A 23674-nucleotide genomic window follows, 5' to 3' on the forward strand; every position below is an offset into this window, starting at 1 on the left:
CCCGCCTCCACCCGGAGCGGAATCCTCAGAGGAGGCGGCCTAGGTGGGTTGGGAATAGGGCGGCAAGCAGGAGAATCCACCTCCAGTCAGTGGACCATTGGCTTCGAAGAGCTGTAGTGGAATGGGCCCAGCGGCTGGCTAGCTGCTTAAATCACCCTTGGCTAAAGAGAGGTGTGTCCATTATGGAGCTGTGGCTGGGGACCGCACCTCTCCCTACACTGTGACGCTGGCCCAGCTGCCAGCATGGAATGTGAGTAGTGGAGCACAGCCTAGAAGGCAAAGGGGGAAATCAGGACAGGGTTCCCCAGCTGAGGTGCTTGTGCCCAAAGCCCCTGTCCTAGCCATCAGCTCCCTGGGCTCTGCTTGCTATTCATCTGCAGGACTATAACTTGGAACTTGGTGATCATTACGTTCTTCTGGCTGCTAATTATCTACTCTCTACGGCTAGGCACAGTATTCTTTGTTTTCCAAAATCTAGCCCACATGTAAATTTACTGGACAATGATTCAAATGTAACAAACATTGTTTCCATCCAGTGTAGCTAAGGAAAGGGAAAACAAATGAGTCTTCTTTGTGAAGCTCACCAAATTTAAGGAACTTAACTGTAAATTTATTTCATTCATTTAAACATTTTTGTCCATTGTAACATAAATACAAGACAATTAAATAATTCGGAAAAGAAATATCGCAAAGACAAATCAGCACTCACAGAAACGTATACAATTACTACTGCCAGTCTGGGATACAAAATTCAATTGAAATATATACAAGGGAGCCTTAGTGAAAGACCAAACTAGAAGGTTTTTAAATGTTCCTAATACTTGAGGAATTGCTCAAGCAGGTGTAGGTGGGAAGCAGGATAGTCTCTATATTACTATGAACGTTTAGGGTTTGATACATATACAAAAGACAGCCTTGAAAGACAGTTCATTGTTCCCACCAATTGGCCCCCTTTGTCACTACATACTCAACATGTTTGAAAAAAAAAAAGTACAAACCTGGCTGGGCCAGAGTGTACCAGTCATAACAATCAGCAATGTACCATGCAGTTGCCTTATGTAACAGTAATATGATTTATTTCCCTTTATATAGTTCTTTAAAAATGTAAACCTACGCTATTCCCCTCTTCTAAAACACTCTGAAGATTTGAGAATTTGATATGGTCTAGATTAGAGTTTTATTCCTCTCTATGACCAAAGTTTTAGGTTAAACATCTTTTTCCATACTCTGATCATGGTGATTGGTATTTGATTCATGTATCTTTGCACAGGTTGTACTCTGCATAAGGATACACCCACAAGGGTGACTGAGCTAAAATATGGCTCACATGCTGTTTGCCAAACCTGAGCCCATGGTTTGTGTCTGCCCAGGGAGGGTACCTTTTTCTAACTTTCAAAGGCACTCTATGAGTTCATTGTGGCACTATCTGCTTACATTTGGCTAGCATGGCTGTCTCATTCTTTTTCTTGATTCCAGTGAAGTTTTCCTATTTCACATCCCATATAATTTCCAAAAGGAGTTTTAAGAAGTCACTGAGCCAGTTAGGGTTATCACATTAGACAAGACAACACGACTGTGATTCTATAAAAAGCATAAATTCACACAGTAGAAAATAAATACAAAAAAGATAGAAGTAAGATTTTGAACATGTGGGTCACTCACTAGAAATTAGGTTATATACAAGTGAAGCATGCACAGCTAAACTCACCAACAGGCTGAAGTCAGCAGTTGTTTTCCCAGATGTAATCAAGGGTAATTTAACCTCTAAAATGTGGCTGCAAATTAACTACTTTTAAAACACAGGGCTTATTGTGATGTTTAAAATCAATCTTCTTTCAAATGAAGGATAAGAGACAAAAATCACAACTGTGATAATGTCTTGATTTCCTCTTTCACAAGTAACCATTGCCTTCAATTAGCTTATGTTCCTCCGAGGTTGCTAAGTATAAAACAAGATGATTTTCATACATCTCACATTGTGTAAAAGGTAAGATTGGACATTTCACACTACGAAGCATCATGCTTTGATTTTAGGGGGGAAAAGGCATCACATTTGTTCAATAAAATGTAAGCTTCCCCGCTTTGAAGTCCTTCTAAGAGCCATGCGGCTTTTACCATTGCAGGAATCTTCTTTCTCACTATACACGTGCTGTTTTCCAGTTAGATCATGAAGGCACACATCTCCATTTTGAACACTGAAAGAAACCCCATTTCTCTCCGTAGAAGCATTACCTGTGTAAGGAAAACCGAAGCTGGTGTCATAAAAGATCCACGAGAAAAAGCATTAAAAAAAAGCAGGCATAAACTAATTTAAATATATGTACATGTGAAACATGTCATGATATGTATTTCTTGTTTACTTTTCATTTCTTTCCTAAGGCTACTCAAAATAAGCACAAATTGGAAAGACAAGTTTCCTGTGGTAGGCATTTCTTTTTTAAATGAAATGGTCAAAACCTGAAGCAAAGCAAAAAATTATTATATTTCAAAGGCCCATTCCCTAACATTGATTGAACATTGAGTGATGTATTAAAAATTATGATAATAGTTTGTTCATTCCAAAAAGTTAACAGAGATACTCTTATGTACCTTTTTTTGCCAGTCCTGAGGCTAGAATGCAGGGCCTGGACTCTGTCCCTAAGCCTTTCTGTGCTCAAGGCTAGCACTCTACCACTTGAGACACAGCGCCACTTCCCGCTTTTTCTGTGTGTGTGGTATTGAGGAATTGAACCCAGGGCTTCATGCATACTAGGTAAGCACTCTACCACTAAGCCACATTCCCATCCCCTATAATGTACGTTTAAAAGGTCCTGAATTCTTAAATTTCTATAAAATGAAACTTTGTACTAGTATAATAACCCAGAGCAAGAAGAAATCACTTCTCTCCACTATTTCTTTCCTTTTCCTTTTCCTTTTTTTTTGTGCTGGTACATGAGCTTGAACTCAGTGCCTCATGCTCTCACTCAGCCCTTCCTCCTCAAGGCTGGTGCTCTACCATTTGAGCCGCATCTCCACTTCTGGCTTTTTGCTGGTTAATTTGAGCTAAAAGTCTCAGATTTGTTGACCCAGGCTTGCTTCAAATTTTGATCCTCAGATCTCAGCCTTCTTGGTAACCTCCTTAATAGCTAGGATTATAGGGGCAAGCCAACAGTACCTGGCTCTCTCTAACCATTTCTAAATCATCATCCTAACTCCAAGCAAGACTGGCTCTCAGGAGGAAACCATGGGTTCTAACCTAAGAGTCCAGCCAGGAAATAGTTGTATGTTCAGTGGTTTGGACTAAGGCTTCTCCCTACTTAGAGCAGGCACTGGATTGCAGAGGACACGGCTACTGAGATCTTCTAGCTTCTGGGCACCACTCTTCTGATCACTGTCCCATCAGGAGCCAAATAATAAGCCCATGGGTTAGTTGCTGACATAATTTTAGTAATGATCATAGGACTGAACAGTCAGCAAATATGATAGTATTTATAATGCGAAGGGACGAGCACTGTTACTATTCCCATTTCACAGATGATGAAACCAAGGTTGCAGGAATAATGTGTTCAATCGAAGATTTCGTGGGTGAGAAGGGATGGAGTCAATAGATATGGATGTTGCTTTGAAACTGTGAACTTGTGGCCCCATGTCAAATGGCCTGGCTTTAAGACAGCTTAAAACTGAAAGGTGTCCTATTCAAGTACAAGTGGTGTTAGATAGGGTTAACAGTCCCATCTGTGACACATTCCAAACAGGGCATATCACTGCGTGAGACAGTTGCTCTGACTTAGGCACTTGATCTGAGGACATTTTGATGTAGGAACAATTCGGCCCTGTATAATAAACCATTCAGCTGCCATTCTTCATCCATTCCAGATCCTAATGTGAGGACTGACAAGTACTGGGGATGTTTTTCTGACAGGCACATTACCCCATCTGAAACACTTAAACCATTCTGGTAGCCTTAAAAAGCAACCCCACTGTTACTGCCAGGCATTAAAAAAATAGGTATGCTAGAATATCTGTGTCAAAATGTACTGCTTTGTTCAAATCTGCTCCGAAAGAATGACAATATACTGATTGGTTTTAGGATTCATCTCTGAGCCATTTTTACAATATGGAAAAATCTAACTATGGATTAAGAACCTCAAAACTATGTTATTTTAGGGTTTCTGGAAGAACCAGCTCACTCTTAATTTTTCTCCTTTTGACTTGTTGTCTCCCCCTAATTTATTAACCAGCCTTCATTCCCACTGTCTCTACTCTATTTCCTCACCCTGAATCATTCCTCAAATAGTTTTTCAGCACAGAGCCCAAAGTGTTCCTTCTGGTATTGACAGTAAAAATCAAAAGTCATATGGAAGCAGTTTCTTTCTTTTTTGGGGGGTTGGTCATGGGGCTTGAACTCTGGGCCTGAGCGCTATCCCTCAGCTCTTCAGCTCAAGGCAAGTGCTCTACCACTTGAGCCACAGTGCCACTTCCAGATTTCTAGTGGTTAATTGGATATAAGAATCTTATAGACTTTCCTGCCTGGGCTGTCTTTGAACCTAGATCCTCAGATCTCAGCCTCCTGAGTAGCTAGGATTATAGGTGTGAGCCACCAGCGCCGGTGAAAGCAGTTTCTTATTGTATACTGTAGATAATGTTCTCAATCCAGGGCAATTTCAAGCTCTCTAGGGTATATTTGGCAGTGTCTAGGGGCGTTTTGGGTTATCACATCCGTAGAGGCCAGAGATGCTTCTCAGCATCCCATAATTCCATAAAAAAAAGAATTCTTCAGCCTCAGCTGTTTATTATGGTTGCCCAAAGTGAGAAACCCTGATTACAAGGCACTCTAATGTATTTTAAACGTCTAGGAAAACCATCAGGAACTTTCATCCTTAGGAGATTGGCAAACTACTTGGTAGACAAGTGAACTTTCTCGCAAATTTATTTGAATTATTTATGAAAAACTCACACCCTAAAATAATGAATAAAGGAAAATTTCTCATGGAAGGAGAATGTATACTGGAAGAATATGAATTTTTATAAAATGCAGAAGATATATTAAGAAGCAGAAGGTGGCAAAATAGGTCAGCTAAGCTTTTTGCAAGTAACAAACAAGCCAGTCTCAAGAAGAAAAAAAAGGTAATGAAGTTTTAGCTAGAAATGTCAGAACTAATGAGTAAAAGAAGCGCAGCAGTGACATTATTGGTGTCATATCTGGTCACCAGTGTATGATATGTCCTGGGGTTTGGCTCTGTCCCAAGGCAGCCTATTGTGGGAAAGAACTAACAAACATAAAAAGGGGGAAACAGGAAGGTTTAAAAGTGTTGAAGATGCATAACTTATAGATATAGAAAAATATGATCTCGTCGATCATTTTAGGTACTGTTCTTACAGAAATAGCACAGTACTGAAGTCTTGAGCAATATTTAATTTAGGATTTGAAATATTTAGCCTTTTAGGTTATCATAAATTTCCATTATGAAATCTATATCTTAAAAAGGTCATTTTAGTCTGAAATTTGGATTCATAGATGTACTTATAAGGGAACTCAATTTTGATCCATTAGTTATAAATGTAATTATTCAATTTGCTTTACCAAAATGCCACTAAAGGATAAAACTACTTAAAAAATAAACACTAATCTGAGAAATACTATATTGAGACATACATACATACCATTCCCGCTTGCGTGTATTGAGCAATCATTATTCACTAGCAGTGTGGTGGAGTTAGTGGAGTTACTGCTTGACTGTAAGGAATTTGAAGAGCTTGATGATACTCCTTGGTTTACAGTCTGCTTCTTTAAACCATTAGTAGCAGTTTTATTCCAGTCTACAGCAGAATAAGCATTACAGAAAAACAGGGCAGTATATTGAAGCTCAAATGCAAGAGACAGGTCCCAGTGTAACAAGTTCTAGCAAATGATTTCTAGCTTGAAGATCTTATAGAAAAGTCACATATGTCATAAGTCAGTGGAAAAAAAGAATTTTCACTTAGACTACGTACATCTGGCCAAATGACCGCCTAGTTAAAAGTAACTTTTACTATCCTGGAACTAAAAGCCAACCCGATGGATCATGCCTATAAATACTCACTGATAATTCACAGGATATTTATAGTCATGATCCAGTCATGTAATATAATGACCCAGATAGTATAATTCAGAGCCTCAAACTGCTTCCCAGGAACATGAATTAACTGTGTTGTGATGGCTTATGTGATGGTTTGTTTTTGAACCCATAGCAATGACTGACTGATATGTATAAAGCCTGGTGCCCTTAGGTACTGCTAAGGTGGTATTCATGCAAAATAAATCTGTTTTTTCCCCCAATATTATTTCTTTTTTTAAACTATTTACTGCACTCCTCAACAAGGCATATGTGAAAATAACTTCAAAATAATCCTGACCCACTAACAAAGCCCCTGACAACCAGGACCTGTGGAGGAAGGGTTGAGTCAAGCCTTAAAAAGCTAAAAAGGAAAATATTCAATCTTTGGGAAATGAAAAACATGAAATCAGTAGGAAATAAACTAAAAATTTTACTGTTGCTTCATTCAAGAGGAAGCTAATATGTCAATTTGATTACGAACAAAATTGCCACATAGGATTAGCTTTTCTTGGTGGTTTTGGGGATGAACTCAGGGCCTCCCACTTGCTAGAAATTAATATTTTTTCACTAGATTTTTCCCCGCTAATTTTCACAATATTTTCAGTTGCATAGATTTCCGGATGCAGTGGTCCCTTGGCAGTGATTGCTTTGGATCTTAATGTGTATGTTTATTTCCGTGAAGTTTAAGGGGAGAAAAAGCAAGGTAGATTCTTACCAGAATTTTCAGCTAATCGCAATTTTCCACAACAGAGATACCGCCTCCATTGCTTCCTGACATTTTCTTTTGCTACACAGTAGAAGATGAATATGAAAAATCCTAAAGAAGGCAAAGAAAAAAAAAACTCACAGTGAATTCTAAATAACACCTAAGTGTAATGAGCTTACTTTGCACAAAAGATAAAATCTTTGGCAACTGTCACAAAGTAGAAATTTGTAAATTAAATAAAATTTCCAAAGTCCAAAAGCTTACTATAAAAAGGCATCCAAGGGATGACTTTTAAAACCATTTTTGTAAGGTAAAATGCTTATAAAATGATACATTTCTATTTCTAAAATTAGACTCATTGTCTTTCCTCTCATATCCTTATCCTTTCCTCTCATATCCCCTCCTTCCTTATCTTTAGAGACTAGCTTCCACCTTGGCACCTAACTCTCCTCCCCTTGGATTCTTAATCCATTTTCAAATTTTGCCAAATGACTCTTCTACAGTTTCATCTCTCTCGCTCTCCTGTTCTCCTATCTGCTGTCGTGTCTATTGCTTGGTCCTTACACTCTGACCATCAAGCCTGGTAAGTGTGGTGATTTTACTCATCTACCAGCTTCCTACTTCCCTGCTCTAGTGAATGCTCCTGTGATAACCTGGCAAGAAGAGCAAGGTGAAGACCAGACAGACAGGACCACATTCATTTCCTGACCATCTCCGTTCCCATACAGCCCCTTCTCTGCCAATAATCCAAGGCTTTTGCCAATAATCTATCTACTTTAAAATTCTTCATTTAAAAATACCACATTTTGCCACATTCCAGTGGCTCATGCTTGTAATCCTAGTTACTAAGGAGGCTAAGATCAGAGGATCACAGTTTGAAACCAGCTCAGGCGAGAAAGTCTGTAAGACTCGTATCTCCCTAGCAAGTGGAAATGGAGATGTGGCCCAAGTGGTAGCATACCAGCTTTGAGCAAAAACAGCTAAAGAAAAGCATCCAGGGTCTGAGTTCAAGCAGACACACAGACACAGACACACAGACACACACACACACAAACACCACCACCACCACCACCACCAGATTTGCTTCTAATAGGGTACATATACCAACCCTTAAGACTGATAGGGGAATATTGCACACCTTTGCTCAAATGCTACCCTGGGAGGTGACCTTTGGTTATATTAGGGGGAAATATGTATCAGAGAGGTCAAAATGGGATAAACAGCCAAAATCAGAACTTAACCCTATCTTTGATCAACTCAAAAGCATTTTTATAGAATAAGCACCAGATTCTATTCATGTTCTAAATAGAAGATATTCCAGAAAAATAAAGAGGCAATTTTGCTTTATACATTAACCACTCAAGGGGAGACAACTAGCTTTTATGGTAATGATTAGTGTGGGGTTTGGGCATATATTAATTCTTTCCCTGACTTAAGTGTCTACTATTCTTATTATGACATTGTTGGTAAATAAAATGATTCTCAGAACTCAGTGTAATTTGCTCATTGTTTTGATTTTGTGTTTTATATTATATAGTACAATGAGTAGATATACCAGTCCAGGAACTAGTACATTATAGGCAAAAATTAGTATCCAAGAAGAATTTTTGCTGACTTCCTTCAAAAATAAGAATAGATGGCCAAATTAGATATCTGAATTTCACCTCCTGATTGGAGTTTTCTCTTTCATTTTTAATATTTATATTAGATATATTGGTTGTACAGGGGAGGTTCATTATATTTCCATACATGTTCACAACATTCTCTGGACAAATTTGCCCTGTCTATCACTCTCTCTTATTCTCCATTTCTTAAAACAATTTCAGCAGGTTTCACTGTTATATTTTTGAATATGAATATAAAGTATTTTGACTATATATTCCCTCCTTCAACCTCTCTGTTCGTCCTTCCCCTTCACACCGGTATCCACACCCCAACAGAACTCGTTATACATTCCTGTCATTCATTTTCTTTTACGTATATTCCTTTAGTGTATATTTAACACAAGCGTGTATTAGAATTTAATCAAATACAACATTTTCATTGCTATCTCTTTCCATGTCCCCATTAACCTATCATTCTACAGCTTTTACTGAGGTTCCTTATGCCTTCTTCATATAGACACAATATATTTTAATATTATTAATGCTATCATTCTTTTACCTGCTTTAAGCTCTCCCACACCTCTCAAATTGTTCTACAGTTGCAACCATCTTATCTGTCTATATCTATCTGTCTGTCTGTCTGCCTATCTATCTGTCTGTCGGTCTATCTCTATGTATCTGTTAAGACTAGATTTCACACATAAGAGAAAGCACGCAGCCTTTGTTCTTCTGAATCTGTCTTGTTTCACTTAACGTGAAAATCTATTTTTTTTGCAAATGACATAATTTCATTCTTTTTTTTTTTTTTGTCGGTCGTGGGGCTTGAACTCTGGGCTTGGGTGCTGTCCCTCAGCTCTTCAACTCAAGGCAAGCGCTCTACCACTTGAGCCACAGCACCACTTCTGTTTTTTTCTAGTGGCTTATTGGAGATAAGAGTCTCACAGACTTTCCTGCCTGGGCTGGCTTTGAATCTCGATCCTCAGATCTCAGCCTCCTGAGTAACTAGGATTACAGGTGTGAGCCACCAGCACCCGGCAATTTCATTCTTTATAGCTGAACAATACTCCATTGTGTATATGTAGCTCATTTTCTTTGTTATCTGTTCATCAGTTGAAGAACATCTAGGCTGCTTCTGTAGTTTGGTTATTGCAAATAGTGCTGCAAGAGATATATTGCAGTCATATCCTGACTAACAGTCCTTTAGATATATGTCCAATAGTGGTATCTGTGGATTATATTGTAATTCTAGTTTTAGTGTTTTTTTTTGAGAAACTTCCATACTATTTTCTGCAGAGGATATACTAATTTCTATTCTCAGAGTAGATTCTGAGACTCTGCAAAATTATCTATCGCTGGTAGAATTATAGAGGGGCTATGGGAGTTAAAAGCAGTAGTGATAACTCTACCCTGAAACAAATATATCTAAGTAACTAAATAGACTACAGACACTCTTTTAGTGACAGGTTTTTGTATTCAATTGACAACATTTACTTTGTGTTTAATGCTGTAGAGATTACCTTGTAAGGTGTTAAAGATGGCAAAGAGATACATAAAGGTGATATTAACTGGTCCCCAAGCAAAGAATGCAAAGCCCCAAGTAATTCCCAGTAAAAATGTAAGACCAGCGATACTCCTGAGGTCTTGAATACTGGTTTTTCGCTGGGCTCCCAGTTGCTTCTTCTTTTTAATTCGACAGAGCTGAACCAGGACAACAATGAACATGCTGACATTCAGCAAAAATATCACACAGAAATATCCCACAACTGTAATATAGAATACCGCATTGCTGTTGATCCAGCAACTAGAATTTGGGGGGTGGGGAGAAAAAGAAGGAAAGGCATATTAGGAGGATGAAATAATATTCCAAATGAGATACTGAATCTGTAACATTCTACTGAAACATTTTTTACAAATATAAGAGAAACAACACACTAAAACCACTGCTTTCCATAACCAGTTATAGCTCCTGGGAAAAGAATTTAAGAGTTTATCTTAGTATCTCCACTATTAAAAACATTCATTTTTGTAATCATTCAGGGTTTTACTCATGTAAATCCTAGTAATTCTGTTCCAAGAATCTTTATTTAATATAATGTCACTGGTGTTTTGTTTTTTATCAAAGGCTAACAGAAATATTTTCATTATAACTATCCCTAATTCATATATTTTCTCAAAATAGTTTCTTCGAATTCATTAAATAGTAGCATGGCATTTCCAGCTAGATTATTGCATTATATATGATGGTGAAGGCTGTTGTTACATAGGACTAGATTTTGTTAAGATGAGATCTGGAGCCAATATGCTATTTAGGCCTGCCATTTATCTTGGAGAATTCAATTGTGTAGTTTGCTCAGTATTCCCTCAGGGAGGGCTCCATACTTACAAGTCATCAGGTGTGCCATTGGGGAATTTCCCATAGGATCCAAGCCCATAATTATCTGTAGATATAGTCAGAACAATGGCCACAATCACAGCTGGTACCCCTGGAAGATGGGAAACATCAGTCACATATAGTTCTGAGAGCTGAAAGTGATGAGAAGAAATGGAACTTAATGAACAAAAAGTGACTACAGACCTTTGGAACATGGCCAATGGTCACCCATTAAGGTAATGATCTCCTTGGTAACAGAAGTGTTCAAGGAGCAGTCAGACTATTCTAAGCAACAATCAACTTAAGTTGAAGAGGTGTCTACATTGGGTAGGGAGTTGAAGGAAAAAGCCTGTAAGATCTTTGGGGTATATGGGGCTTTGTGTACCAACTCCAACAGGTCATATAATATGAAATATTATGTGTGACAATGAAGGTACATTGATTTACAGGTACATTCTCTCACTCTGCCTATGAGAGCACACGGTTATCATACATGTGTCTGTTATCTGGGAGGTTCCAAACAGAATGAGGCTGGCTAGAAGCTCAGGGATAGAGTGTGGCTTTAACGTATCAAACACCTTCCATGGCAGCTCTGGTGGTAGTAGCTAAAGATGCATTCATAACAAAATCAAAAGGAAATGCAATGGTCTAGGAAAAGACTCAACAATGTTGCTCTGTGGATTGTGTAGCCTGGAAGGCGTATACAAGTTTTAGAAATCTGTCAAGTGTGATCTGCTTCTTCATGTGTCTCTTACTATTTAAAAATCAAATTACTAGAGGAAAAGGAATTATAATTTGCAAAAACATACATACCCCAGCCGACAATGCAGAATTTAAGGATGTATTTTCGGATATAAGTATTAAACACTTTGACAAGGGCCAGGTACATATGGAATGCTTCCAGGCCCATCCATGTGAATGAGACCAAGAGAAAATAGTGAAGAAACACAGCCACTGAGATGCAAAGGCCTCGAGTGTTATAGAGTGCAATCCATGAGTCTAGGAGGAAGACCAAATTCAGCAGGAGCAGGGAAGCACACAGTTGGATCAGGATTTTAGAAGGGTAATCCCTCCGGATCTTTCTAAAAGGAAAGGACACGAAAAGAATTAGTATTACATTCTGCAAATCCTCGTGTAAGCATATTTATCAGGCTGTCTCTCAGTCCTAAACATTTTGTTTTTATTCTTTGGTAAATCTCTATATGCATACCTGTCCTTTTTAAGTAAGTATGTCTATGAGGGCAGTAAAGCAACAAAAACAAAACAAAAGAGAAATCTAAACAGAATTGTCTATGATAACCATATGGAAGATTTGTATCTGTCTTTCCATGGAATCCTTCTGCTGATGGTTGACCCATACTTTTCAATAGTTTGTAGATGGAACTACTGAGCACTTTCACATTTCTCCTAAACTATTTGCACAAGGATTGTTTCTGCATCTTGTACAATTGCTGCTATGTTCATATCTTCAAAGTATGACCAGAGTCCCATAGTATGCTATTAATTATGGTAATTTAGTCTTACTAAAGAATATATCCAAAAGTCTACTAGAATATCTATAGGCTCTAAATTGGCACTGAAAGTATATTTGTACATTTCCTGACTAGTGCCCCAAATCTAAATTTCAGAACCCCCATATTGTATCATTTAATTTTATAGAAATGCCTCTATGTGTTTTCAAATAAAATTTGTAAGAATTCTAGTGACCAGATAGATGAGCTTTTCTGGTGAGCTAAGAAGGAGATTCTTTGAGATATCGTTCTTGCTTTGACTTACAAAACCATACTTACCAAGTATCCACTTTTGGGGGGGCAGTAATGAGGACTGAACTCAGGACCTTGTGCTTCCTAGGTACTCTACCACTTAAGTCACTCTCCCCATCCTTTTGCTTAAGTTTGTTTAGTCTGTTTTTAGATAGTATCTTGTGTTTTAACTTGGGCTGCATCAGACGGCAATACTCCTATATCCAGCTTTTGATTAGGAGGATTATAAGCATGCACCACTAGACTAGGCCAAGTCTATTTTTCATCCATATTTTTTACTTTTCTTTTGTATTATCCTTATACCAGTTGACATCTTTAATCTAATGCTTGCTCAGTCTAATTTATAAAGTTAAGTTTGAATATTTTTTCTGCTCTCCATGCTGCTATAGTCCACTTTAGATTATAACCTTTTATATTTTTAGGGTCTATATCTGTTTTTCATTTCACATTGAATATTGACAAAGTATCAGGTACCACTCTGGTGAACAGATGATCATGAAACAATCTATGCCTCTAGTGAGCCCACAGACTAAGTTGAAGGTGGCAAGCATATAAACCCTCATCAAGTTTTACACCAAGATGCTTGTCAGGTGGGTATACAGGATGGAGCAGGCCAAGAAAAGCACTTAATAATACATTTTGATGACAGAGAGGAACCTGTAGTCCTAGAATCTAAATTTCCAGTTGTGGATACTTACTCAAAGGCTATATAAGTTACAAGAGTAACTGACAGAAAAACTGATGAAAGTCCACAGCCAATGTATGTGATAAATGTCAGAGCCATCATTTGACTAGGTGGTAAGGATGTCCGAGATAGGTCCTGAAAAATAAAGCACTAATTTTATAATCAAATTTTTTTTAAAGAAATAAGAATCATGAATGGGCTAGGCACCCATTCATAGTCTGTTCAATCAAACTACGAGGTTAGGCCAACTATCACTGGGTAATGATAAGGAAAGTGCGACCCAGGGAGAGTAAGTAACTTGCTCAAGGTCACAAAGCTAAGAAGTGGAGGATCTAAGACTCAAATTCAGGTCTGCCTGACTCCAATGCTCAAGTACTTGACCATTATATTATGGTGTACTGGAAAAGAGCTTGAGTAGGAGTATACAAACTTGTGTCTGGCTCTCACCTTTCTTAATTCTATGACTATGGACCATGAGTCTCAATCCTTATTTCAATGAGACGGCAATGCCACATTCTCCCTATCCTGCAAAATTGTTGGAAAGATTAAAGAAGATCATGTCTGTCAAGTTATTTTATAATACATTGACATGTTGCTGCAAACTAATTTTATTACCCACTCTAAAATGAAATTTTTAGTCTTCCTAGCTATTTGATAGAGAAAAGCTTTAATGTAAAAATAGGATGTGAAAAAAACTGTATTCCACATTCAAATATTTTCCTTCAGATGCACTTGCTCACTCAAAGCATAATATTGTTGCATAACTTTGTCATGATATCATACTCTCTGCTTATCTGTCCAAGCTATCCATTAGCATAGACGTGTTTTCGAGATAGAGTCTCACTACATAGCCCAGGCTAGCCTCAGACTCCCAATTCTTCTACCTCAGGCTCTCGAGTGCTATGTCTGGCTCTCGAGTAGATATTCTGACATGATGGCCAGCTTCCCCTCAGATCCAGAATCAAAGACCACAGAGCACATGTTACCAATAGGACACCAAAGCTTGTAAGGTGGCTGCAGGTACAGATAGTTTCATTCAGCCTTCTGTCTTTGATGGAGCAACCGTCGGATGACCAGCCTCCTTTGCCACCTGTTGAAATTGAGAAGAGTATCAGTACCATCAAGAAATCCACAGTTACAATGGCTGCCTACCTCCCCCACGTATCTACTCATGACTTTGTAAAGATTTTAACTGGAACCTACCGTTTCTTCCCAAGTCCCAAAATACACATCTCACTACTAGGCCATCCTGCAAATAGGAAGATAAGTTACAATTAATTTGCTGAATTGAAAAAAACCCTGAAAATCAATTAGGAAAAACTGTGTTAACTTAGATTTCAGAATCTTGTGCTTGGTTTTTTGGAATGTTCTTATTTTATGTGTTCCCTAGAAACAATGCTCTTAAACGTATTAGTCCTGCATAGGCGTTAGCTTGGGGCCTAATTAAAAAACACATTCTGGGGGCTAGAGAACTGGATCTAGAGGCAAAGTACCTTCCTAGAAACCATGAAGCCCCGAGTTTAAACTCCAGAACCACAACAAAAAGTAAATAGCATATTCTGCTCAATGGTAACCCAAATGTGTAGCCTACACGAGGCCATGGGTTCAAGCTGCAGTGCCACAACAAACAAAGAAAAGCATACTCTGACTCTGTGGGCCTAGGGTAAGGCCTGAGAGTTTCTATTTCTAGAAAATTCCCAGGTGGTGCTGAGACTGAAGTCTACCCTATGATAACAAGGCCATAGCCGAAGGTCTATGAGCTTTGAGAGGTGAGCTGAGAGGTGTGGGGTATCCCTCTTGGGTGGTAAGACTCAGACTGACCGGAAGCTACAGATCCTCCTGCACTGAAATTCAGTAGAGGAAAAGAGTTTGCTTTTGAGTCCATCTCTCTTAGAAACTAGGTGGTAAATGATTAGAAAGGTTAAAGCCCAAGGAGTGACTATGTGAGTCCAGTCTTACACACTACTCCTAGATCTGCCTTTCTCAAGTTATGCCTTCTGGGCATAGGCTGCACAAGATGGCGCTAGTAAATGCACACATCAGACTGGTTTTTTTCTCACCTGGCTTGAATCGATGTGCTTCAGTGTGACTGTCACATTTCTTGTCAAGTTCTTGACAGTTAGGTTTGCAACGCTCGATGAGATGACATAGCTGATCAGAGAGAGGTTGTCGAGGGAAGGGTCCTAGCATATCAAAGAATCAGTGAGATGACGAGGGAAATGACAAGGGAACTTCAGAGCTAGAAGGACATTATTTAGCCAGGCACCAGTGGCTCACGCCTGTAATCCTAACTCCACAGGAGGCTGAGATAGTGGTTCAAAGCCAGTCTGGGCAGAAAAGTCCCAGTGATTCTCCTATTTCCAATTAACCACTCAAAAAACCCCACAAAAAACCAGGAGTGGTGCTGTGATAGAGCACTAGCCTTGAGCACAAAGAGGCTTAGGGACAGTGCCCAGGCCTTGAGTTCAAGCCCCACAACTAACAAAAAAAAGAAGGTCATTATTTAGTCCACATGGTGTATTTCACAACATAGCACAAAAATCAAGGGTTAGGAAGTAAAGTTTGCAAGGAACACTGATTAGAAGCAGAGCTTATACTACTGCAACACTCTAAATACTGCATAAAGGCACACACCAGGACCTCTTGAATCTTTAAAGGGGGACACATTAAGCCATTTAAACAGTATTTCATGTCCCTGAGCAAGTTACTTAACTTGTCTGTGCTTTCGTTGTCTCATTGATAAAATGGAGGTAACTATAAGTTTCTATCTTCCAGGGTAGGTTTGTTGAGAAGATTAGAGTCAACATTTGTTTAAGTGTGTAGGATAGAACTTGGCAATTTGTAGACTTTGGAAGTGTCAGTTATTGTTAAGTGTCATTAGACTATGGATTAAAAAACCTACAGCATTGGGGAAGTGGTAGAGTGCTTGCCTCGCCTGCATGAGGCCCTGGGTTCGATTTCTCAGCACAACATAAGCAGAAAAAGCTGGAAGTGGCACTGTGGCTCAAGTGGTAGAGCGCTAGCCTTGAGCTGAAGAGCTGAGGGACAGTGCCTAGGACCAGAGTTCAAGCCCCACGACCGACAAAAAAAAAAGTACAGTGTTTCAGCAATTCATTTAATTTGTAGCAAATTTAATAATATGCGATGATTTAATAAAAGACTAAAATCTCCACACCTCCCAACAAAATCCACACCCAAACCAAGGAAGAGTAACTTTACCTGAAACAAAGCAGGTTTTTCAAAAAAGTTGAACTGAACTCTGGAAGCTAGCTGCACATCATTAGCTGGCAAACTGCTCATAAGTGTTGATGGCAGAGTAATAACACCGATACTGTTCTCAGGAGCCTGAGTTTGCAGCGAAACCTGAAAACAAGTGAGAGTCAATGAAAATGTCTGAGTTGATACAACAAGGAGACAGAAAACACAGCTCTTCAAGATGAAGGGCCCTGTATAGGCTCAATAGCTGGTATTTCTAAGTAAAATGGCGCATTCTACTTCTGGATATCTGGTTGCTACTCAAAAAAAAAAAAAAGGGAGGGGGATGAGAAAAATAATAGGAACTCCAACCAGGAAAGGAAACTTTTTTTGTCTATGCCAGTTCTGGGTCTTGAACTCAGGGTTTGGCTGCTGTCCCTGAGCTCTTTTGCTCATGGCTAGTGCTCTACAGCTTGAGCCACAGCACCACTTCTGGTTCATTGGAAATGCATCTCAGGGACTTTCCTGCTGATTCAGTCTGGCTTCAAACTGGGATCCTCAGATCTCAGCCTCCTGAGTAGCTAGGATTATTGATGGGAGCCGCTAGTGCACAGATAGGAAAGGGGACATTTAAAAATACACAGAAATGGCCAAGTGTGTAAGCTAACTGAAGACCCCAGGGAGACGGAAGCAGCACACACACCACATTAGAAAGCAAAGGTTAGGTTAAAGTTACAATAGCACCTACACACTACACATGGAAAGATTATGAAAATTAAAAAGAAAGACTTGGTTTAACTTGACTGTTTCTAGCCTCCAATCCTTCTACTAGGTGGACAGGAAGCACTGAAGCAGGACTGGGTTTGAACATGATTTCACAGAACAGTGTAGTCATAACACTTGTCAAAAAATCAAAATGGGTTGATAAGTAGCTCATCTCCATGTCTAGTTCTTCCAATTCCCTAACATCCTCCCATATGGAGAGCCTCTACCCCTTCCCTGGAAAAAAATTCCACAATCCAGCTGCTAAAGGATTAACTAAGAGTGCAACATGGACTGGTCACATCCTGTTCCAGCCAATGGTGATGTCATTTATTTGCTTTCTTGTCGTGTTGAGGAGCAAGCCTAGAGTCTGAAGCATGGCTAAGCAAGTGCTATGCCACACGCAAAGCCTGTACAATACCACTGAGCTACATGCCTAGTGCTCAGTATCGTTTTTAAATCTGTGGTGCTTGGCTAGTCCAGATGTTAAATGAACACCACCCCTAATGGCTAGCAGTAATTGCCTCAGTCACAAAGTGCAACAAAGAGGGCTACAACCATAAACAAGAAAATGTATTCTCCTGTTGAAAGGGGTGACCTGGATCAAGATGCATTGTATTTACATATGCTTTGTTAAAAGGCAATGCCCCTTGCACAACAACTTAAAGATAATATAAAAAAATAAAAGAAATGTATTCTCCATAAGAAATTGGATTGTACCTGAAGATTTGCAGGGTCTTGGGCTGCAAAGGTAGTTGTGTTGAAATTACTGGCATTCACTCTGATCACAGCCACAGCCAAAGAAGGGGAGGTTAGACTTATGGTCTTGTTTGAAAAGTTCAGCTGTAAGCCAATGTCATCTACTACTTTTAATAACCTGGAAAGATATGTGGCAGTTGATATTTAGCCCTCACACTTTTACTCTCTCCTTGTTCCTTGAGAACAAAAACACTCGTCTATAATTATTCATGTTTGGGCAGATAACGTGAGGCACATGGGATAATGTAAGAAAAAACCCCGGAATTCAGAAAGAAACACTGCAAATTCATATATCATCTGATTAGAAGTGCACAAACACTATTTTATTTTAAGCTCCACGGGTCTTCACAGACCAGGAAAATGATCACCTCCCCTTCCCACCTTTGTCCTTGCTTCAGGTGATTACTATGTTCTAGGGATGAAGACACAGTCTTTCACAATTGCCCAATTGTGCTTGCCTTGCATGTATGAGGCCTTGGGTTCGATTCTTCAGCACCACATAAGCAAAAAGAAAAAAAGCTGGAAGTGGCGCTGTGGCTCAAGCGCTAGCCTTGAGCTGAAGAGCTGAGGGACAGCGCCCAGGCCCAGAGTTCAGGCCCCACAACCAGACCCCCCGCCCAAAAAAATACCCTATTTAAAGGGTGATCATTAAAAGTCACAAAAAAACTAGTTATGTTACAAGAACCTAAAATTCATGTCTCCAGGTGGATCTGAAAACATCAGAATACCAGAGCAACAACAATAGCAGGCACCTAAGCGGAAGGAGCATTTAGCTAAAGGAATGTTTACACAAAACCCCACTGTTCTGTTTACCTAGTAAGCACCCCTAAAGTTAGAATGCTCAGCTTGCCTCTTTTCATGTGCCTGTGCCCGTGTCTGGGTGTGTACTCTTCTTTCTTTGCTTTGCTTTACTAATAAATGTCACTGCTCTCTATTTGAATGCATTCTGAGATTCTTCACTGTGACAGCAGCAACCCAGTAACACAAATTGAAGACCCTCCCTGTGGGAACTTCTTTGGCCCACCTTGGTCCCAGTGACAATGGAAACAGTACTTTTTTTTTTTTTTTACATTAGAAGGCCCCCTCTTAGCATTTCTTCAGTTTGCTAAGTCGTACCTTTGAGCCAGAGGGGCTAGTGAGGCTGGCGGGGAATGAAGGAGTTTGCTGACTCTGTTTATCATTTCACCTGCCAGGTTAGGCGCCAAGCTGCCTAAGGACAGCGCTTTCTCCATTTGGGACACTTGGGTCTCAAGATCAGAATCATTGTGGGTGGTGGCAATTCCTGTATCAAAGAGCCAAGTAAGTTTGTGAATACATGATGGGGAAAAAATCACTTAGAAAGATAAACATGCATACATAATCACCCTGTGATCTAGTCTCCTAAGTAGTGGCCCCAGTGGTGAAAAAAGGAAACAAAAACCAACCATATAATCTTAAAAAAGATGGGGTCATGATGGTCGATATTGGCCTTCTTCTAATAGTTTCAAACTAGAAACAACTCATCCAATGTTCATGAACTGGAGAATGGAGGGGAAAATGTGGATTTCCACACAGTCGAATATTACAAAGGGTGAGGAAAGGACTGAGCTTTCAATATATTCAACAACGTGGATCACCAATTTTCCCAACACGTGTGGAAAAAGTGGAAAAAGCCAAACTCAAAAGTGTCACATTCTATATAATTCTCTTTATGTCACATTCTAGAAAAGTCAGAACTGTAGGGAGATAAAAACATGTCCATAGTGTCACCAGGGGCTGGAGGGACATACTGACTTCATAGGGACACAAGAGGACTTTAATGGTAATGGAAAATTTAAATACCTGATGGTTATGTGACTGTGATCATTCAAAGGTATAAACAGTAAAATGTATCCATGTGTATGTACGCTGTTATACACACGGAGTACATACTACCTGTTGTTGGACCTTTTTGTCTTTTCACATCAAGACTGAAGGCCCCTGTGCCTCTGTACAGCTTTTCTAATGACTTACACAGTAGCACAACAGTCATTGTGTTGAGGTGGCCTATCTTATTTAACCACCCTTCTCCTATGGAACCATCCAGTTTTTATCTACTTTTCAGCTACTGGGTGATTCTCCAACATCTATCTTTTACTCATTTATCACTTCACTTGTTGCCTTAGAAGTGGAAGGTGCAGGAAGGCCTCATTGATGGTTTTTTTGTGTAGTTTGTTAGGTTGATTCTACCAGGGTCACTGGAAATAGCTTTGGGAAGATGGATATTGTATGTCCAGATAATGAACTGCAATTATCCTTTATTCTTCATCCTTGAACATTTCCTTAACAGTAGCTCTAATGATTCTGGAGTTTTGTCTAAAATGGCACCATTATTTCAAAGAGGGCAATGAAAATCAGAACTAGTCATCTGTAAATCTCCTGAACATGTTGGCATCATGGCTTAGAAGAGGCAGACACCACAACTCGAGCCCCAATCTAAGCTTATCCACAAACTTGGCATTGCCTCCTGTCCTCCAAATTCTGGAAGGCCTGCTTCTTACGCACCAGTGAGTCTCCAGAGAATCTCTAGAATTTTCTCTGCTTCTTTCTCATTTCCTTTTATCTCTGTATCTCAAAGCCTCATTTGAACCTGGGAGCCCTTCGTAGTTTTCATGGCATTCCCACGTACACCATCATTTCCAATCTAGTACAATTACTGCCATCTTTATGCGGAACAGGCAGAGGCAGGAGAAGCCAAATTGCCCATCCCAGATTGTGTTTCCTATGGAGAACCTAAGTCTTCCAAATGTTTCTGCGCTTTCAGAAAAAGAAAGGCTCAAGGGGGTCTTTTCATGTGTTCTGACTTGCAAGCTGGCAGCTCTGGTTCAGCCCACACCCCAATCCTCTTAAGAGCAGTGGGCTCCCCTCATGCTTACCTGTATTGCCAGAAGGTATGCTCACTGTGGTGCCATCCCTACGGGCAGGTAAGGTAGGAGAGGGAAGTGAGGGATTCACATGTGGTGGGCTAAGTGAAAGATCTGTTTGGGACAGCGGGGAAGAGGTAGTTCCAGAGTGGGTGGGCAGGCCAATGGCAGGGCTGGAAGCTATGGGAGCTGAAGGCTGGGAAGAAGGAAGGTGATTCTCCTGTGTCACAGAGGGAGTGTCCTCGGTCTCAGAGTGATAATCAAGGGAATCAACAACAGAAGAGCTACTGGAAAAATTAGCAAGAATGGTGGCCTGAGGTGCAACTGGGATGGGTTTGCTGGAAGGAGAAAATGGCGGGTCATGTGGATAATCAGCAGAGCAGACAATGGGATCCTGTAGATCACTAAAGGAAAAAAAAATCGGAAATGTAAGTGAGACACAAAGGAGCTACAGAGGGGCGAATCTCTTCCCTCTGGTGACTATCTCATACCATCAGCTTGACAATTTCATTAGTAACTTGGTACTTCCAGTCTGCCATTTCACACACTCTATGACTCTGCTGCTGGCCCCTGTCCTTGCCTGGCCTTCTCCACCTCCCAGTTCAGGGCGTAAGTGAAGACACTTGCCTCGTCTTGAGCTCTAGATATCTTTTAATTGTTAAATAGGATGCCACCATGGAACCTTGCTCCTGCATGTATCACACTTCAGCCTGCTTAATGGTTTAATATACACATATGATCCTGTATGTATTTACAGACACGCTTATGTTTTATCCCGAGGTAATTTGAATGTGCAGTCGAGATTGTGAAACACTTCGTCAAGACAATGGTCCAAATGGAAACTTGATGCATCAGAAAACTACCCTTTCCTTTCTTCACTCTGAATTTCTCTAACAACCTTCAGCCATTATGCAGATAACCTTTTATACATACATCTATATGTAATAGTAATGTGATTTAATATAAGTAATAAAAGTTTCTATGTATGTGTTTATTTACTCAGGAAAAGGGTCGGCAGTATTTCAATATTGCTACATACCACTGCAGCTTTTCTAATTCTTCTGGTGAGGAAGGGCATGGTATCCTGACGGAACAGCAACACTGCTCTGAAGCGGATAAAATGGAAAGGATAAAGAAAATGTATGGATATGAATAAAGCAAGGTGGAAGCTCAAACCAATCAAGTAGGTGGTTCTTATACACTTTTAAAGAGCAATTGGCGATAATGCATGATAAAATTAACCGAATGCATTGTTTTGTTGGATTGAACTCAGGGCCTCATGCTTGCAAGGCAACCACTCTACCACCTGATCCACTCCTCTAACCCCTTTGGCTTTTCAGTTATTTTTATGTTTTCACTCAGGCCAGTCTGGACCATGCTCTTCCTATTTACATTTCTCACATAGCTGGGATGCTAGGCACATGCCACCATACACAGCTATTGGTTAAGATTGAGTCTAGCCAACTTTTCACCTGGGTGGGCCTCCAGTTGCTCTCCTCCTGATTGCCATTTACAAAGTAATTGTAATTGTAAGCATGAGCCGCTATGCCTGGCTAACTGGACATTTTTATATATACACATTATAGATACACAGTAGGTACTCAAAATACTTATTGAGTTATTAGTTCTTTCTTGGTACATGTATGCAATAGCAATTATTCTTCGTAGACACTCCTAAGAGAAATTCAGATATAAACACATCCCAAAGAACAATATGTTAAGTCAAATAAGCCAGGCACAGAAAGATAAATACCACATGATCTCATTCATATGTGGAATCTGTGAAACTCTGACTAATTTAAACTATGAAGGGGTACTAACCAGAGGACACTGGGCAATGTTGGTTAAAGGTCACAAAATTTAGAGTAATATGTTCAAGAGATCTATTATCTGCTATGGTGACTATACGTAGAACATTGCTCAGATTAGTTTGTAACATTCTCATGTTCTCAGTACAAAAAGATAAGTGTATAAGGTAATGTATATTCTATAATGCATATCAAAATATCAATGTGCACCATAAATATATACAGCTCTGACTTGCCAATCCAAAAAAGCAACATATTCTAGTAGGAATCCATCAAACACTCCAAATAGAATTTTCCTTCTCAATAGGGTTTGATTTTTTTTTTCGTGTTTTCAGCTGATATATTGAAAAATTTTTTTTTTTGGGTCTGGTTGTGGGGCCTGAACTCTGGGCCTGGGCACTGTCCCTCAGCTCTTCAGCTCAAGGCTAGCGCTCTACCACTTGAGCCACAGCGCCACTTCCGGCTTTTTTCTTTTTGCTTATGTGGTGCTAAGAAGTCGAACCCAGGGCCTCAGGCTTGCAAGGCAAGCACTCTACACTGAGCCAACTTCCCAGCCCCTGATATACTGAAATTTTATAAGAAAGCAGGAAAAATAAAACTTCTTGAGCTTTCTAAAAATTGCCCAAGGACCAGCATGAAACAGCAAGCTGAAAATATGCAAAATTGTTAATTATATTTCAATTAAAATGACACACCAAAAGTCATGTGAAAATTGACAGGGCAACAGAGACAACTTACCCATTGGACGAATCTGTACTGTTTCCAAAGCAACCATTACAGTACATACATTCATAGTCTTGTTCAGTTTTATTGTGAATGTACAATTTAATGTGCTGAAAATAGAAATATTAATAATCAAAATGTTACCACATTTGAAATTTGCTTTTGCAAAATTAAGGGTAAAGAAAGGGGCCGGGTGCCCATAACTCACACCTGTAACCCTAGCTACGCAGGAGGCTGAGATCTAAGGATCATGGTTCAAAGCCAGCCTGGACAGGAAAGTCTGTACGATCTTATCTCCAGCAAACTACCAAAAAATAAAACCTGGAAGTGGAGCAGTGG

At 39.6% G+C, this 23674-nt stretch overlaps 1 protein-coding gene across 8 annotated transcripts in view; it reads right to left on the minus strand.

Moving 5' to 3' along the window:
• Nucleotides 1-588: 588 nt before the first annotated feature.
• Nucleotides 589-23674, minus strand: part of Adgrg2 (adhesion G protein-coupled receptor G2) — a 61396-nt gene continuing 38310 nt past the window's right edge. For 6 of the 8 annotated variants that reach the window (XM_042670506.1, XM_042670504.1, XM_042670505.1 and 3 more), the window contains 16 exons: nucleotides 23351-23445; nucleotides 21844-21910; nucleotides 20817-21208; nucleotides 19039-19204; nucleotides 17884-18040; nucleotides 16426-16569; nucleotides 15267-15389; nucleotides 14410-14455; nucleotides 14193-14296; nucleotides 13220-13341; nucleotides 11572-11840; nucleotides 10771-10870; nucleotides 9905-10188; nucleotides 6793-6894; nucleotides 5644-5799; nucleotides 589-2232 (listed from right to left, as the gene is read on the minus strand). In XM_042670506.1, the coding sequence (XP_042526440.1) occupies nucleotides 2048-2232; nucleotides 5644-5799; nucleotides 6793-6894; nucleotides 9905-10188; nucleotides 10771-10870; nucleotides 11572-11840; nucleotides 13220-13341; nucleotides 14193-14296; nucleotides 14410-14455; nucleotides 15267-15389; nucleotides 16426-16569; nucleotides 17884-18040; nucleotides 19039-19204; nucleotides 20817-21208; nucleotides 21844-21910; nucleotides 23351-23445 (2512 nt within the window). In that variant the 3' untranslated portion in view covers nucleotides 589-2047. The remainder of the gene's footprint in view (nucleotides 2233-5643; nucleotides 5800-6792; nucleotides 6895-9904; nucleotides 10189-10770; nucleotides 10871-11571; nucleotides 11841-13219; nucleotides 13342-14192; nucleotides 14297-14409; nucleotides 14456-15266; nucleotides 15390-16425; nucleotides 16570-17883; nucleotides 18041-19038; nucleotides 19205-20816; nucleotides 21209-21843; nucleotides 21911-23350; nucleotides 23446-23674) is intronic. The other 2 variants (XM_042670509.1, XM_042670508.1) reach the window with 1 other exon arrangement.

This window comes from Dipodomys spectabilis, unplaced genomic scaffold, assembly GCF_019054845.1.
Source record: "Dipodomys spectabilis isolate Male_0828 unplaced genomic scaffold, ASM1905484v1 ptg000564l, whole genome shotgun sequence".
NCBI classification, from domain to species: domain Eukaryota; kingdom Metazoa; phylum Chordata; class Mammalia; order Rodentia; family Heteromyidae; genus Dipodomys; species Dipodomys spectabilis.